The sequence below is a fragment of the Penaeus monodon genome, chromosome 21 (genome assembly GCF_015228065.2).
Source record: "Penaeus monodon isolate SGIC_2016 chromosome 21, NSTDA_Pmon_1, whole genome shotgun sequence".
Taxonomy (NCBI): Eukaryota; Metazoa; Arthropoda; class Malacostraca; order Decapoda; family Penaeidae; genus Penaeus; species Penaeus monodon.
The window spans coordinates 33,581,444-33,581,702 of record NC_051406.1 but is presented as its reverse complement, the minus strand read 5'-3'; the positions used below and the strand labels follow the sequence as shown (position 1 = coordinate 33,581,702).

General features: G+C 45.9%; 1 protein-coding gene across 1 annotated transcript in view; it reads left to right on the top strand.

Annotated features, from left to right (window-relative positions):
- The window catches only part of LOC119586436, a gene marked incomplete in the record, with an annotated part of 196,777 nt that overhangs the window by 157,820 nt on the left and 38,698 nt on the right, over window positions 1-259 (top strand). Inside the window, 1 exon segment of the mRNA XM_037935164.1 lies at window positions 164-257. Within this exon segment, the coding sequence (XP_037791092.1) occupies window positions 164-257 (94 nt within the window).

Sequence of the window (259 nt, the reverse complement as noted above, 5' to 3'; positions counted from 1 at the left end):
TTTTTCTAACATAAATTTAAAAGACTACGTTCCGAAACTACATCCAACGATAACCCACAGCCACAAACAAAGCCTAGATGTCCCAACGCTAAAAGATAAAAATACAAAATCATATGAAGCATAAATGAACAAATAAAAAAACCGGCTCCCTTTCCTCCTGCAGGCGAACGGCAGACGTCCGGTCGGTGGGATACTCGGAGCTCTTCAGCCTCTCGCGCGAAGACGTCCTCATGGCCATGAAGGATTACCCGGAGGCCCA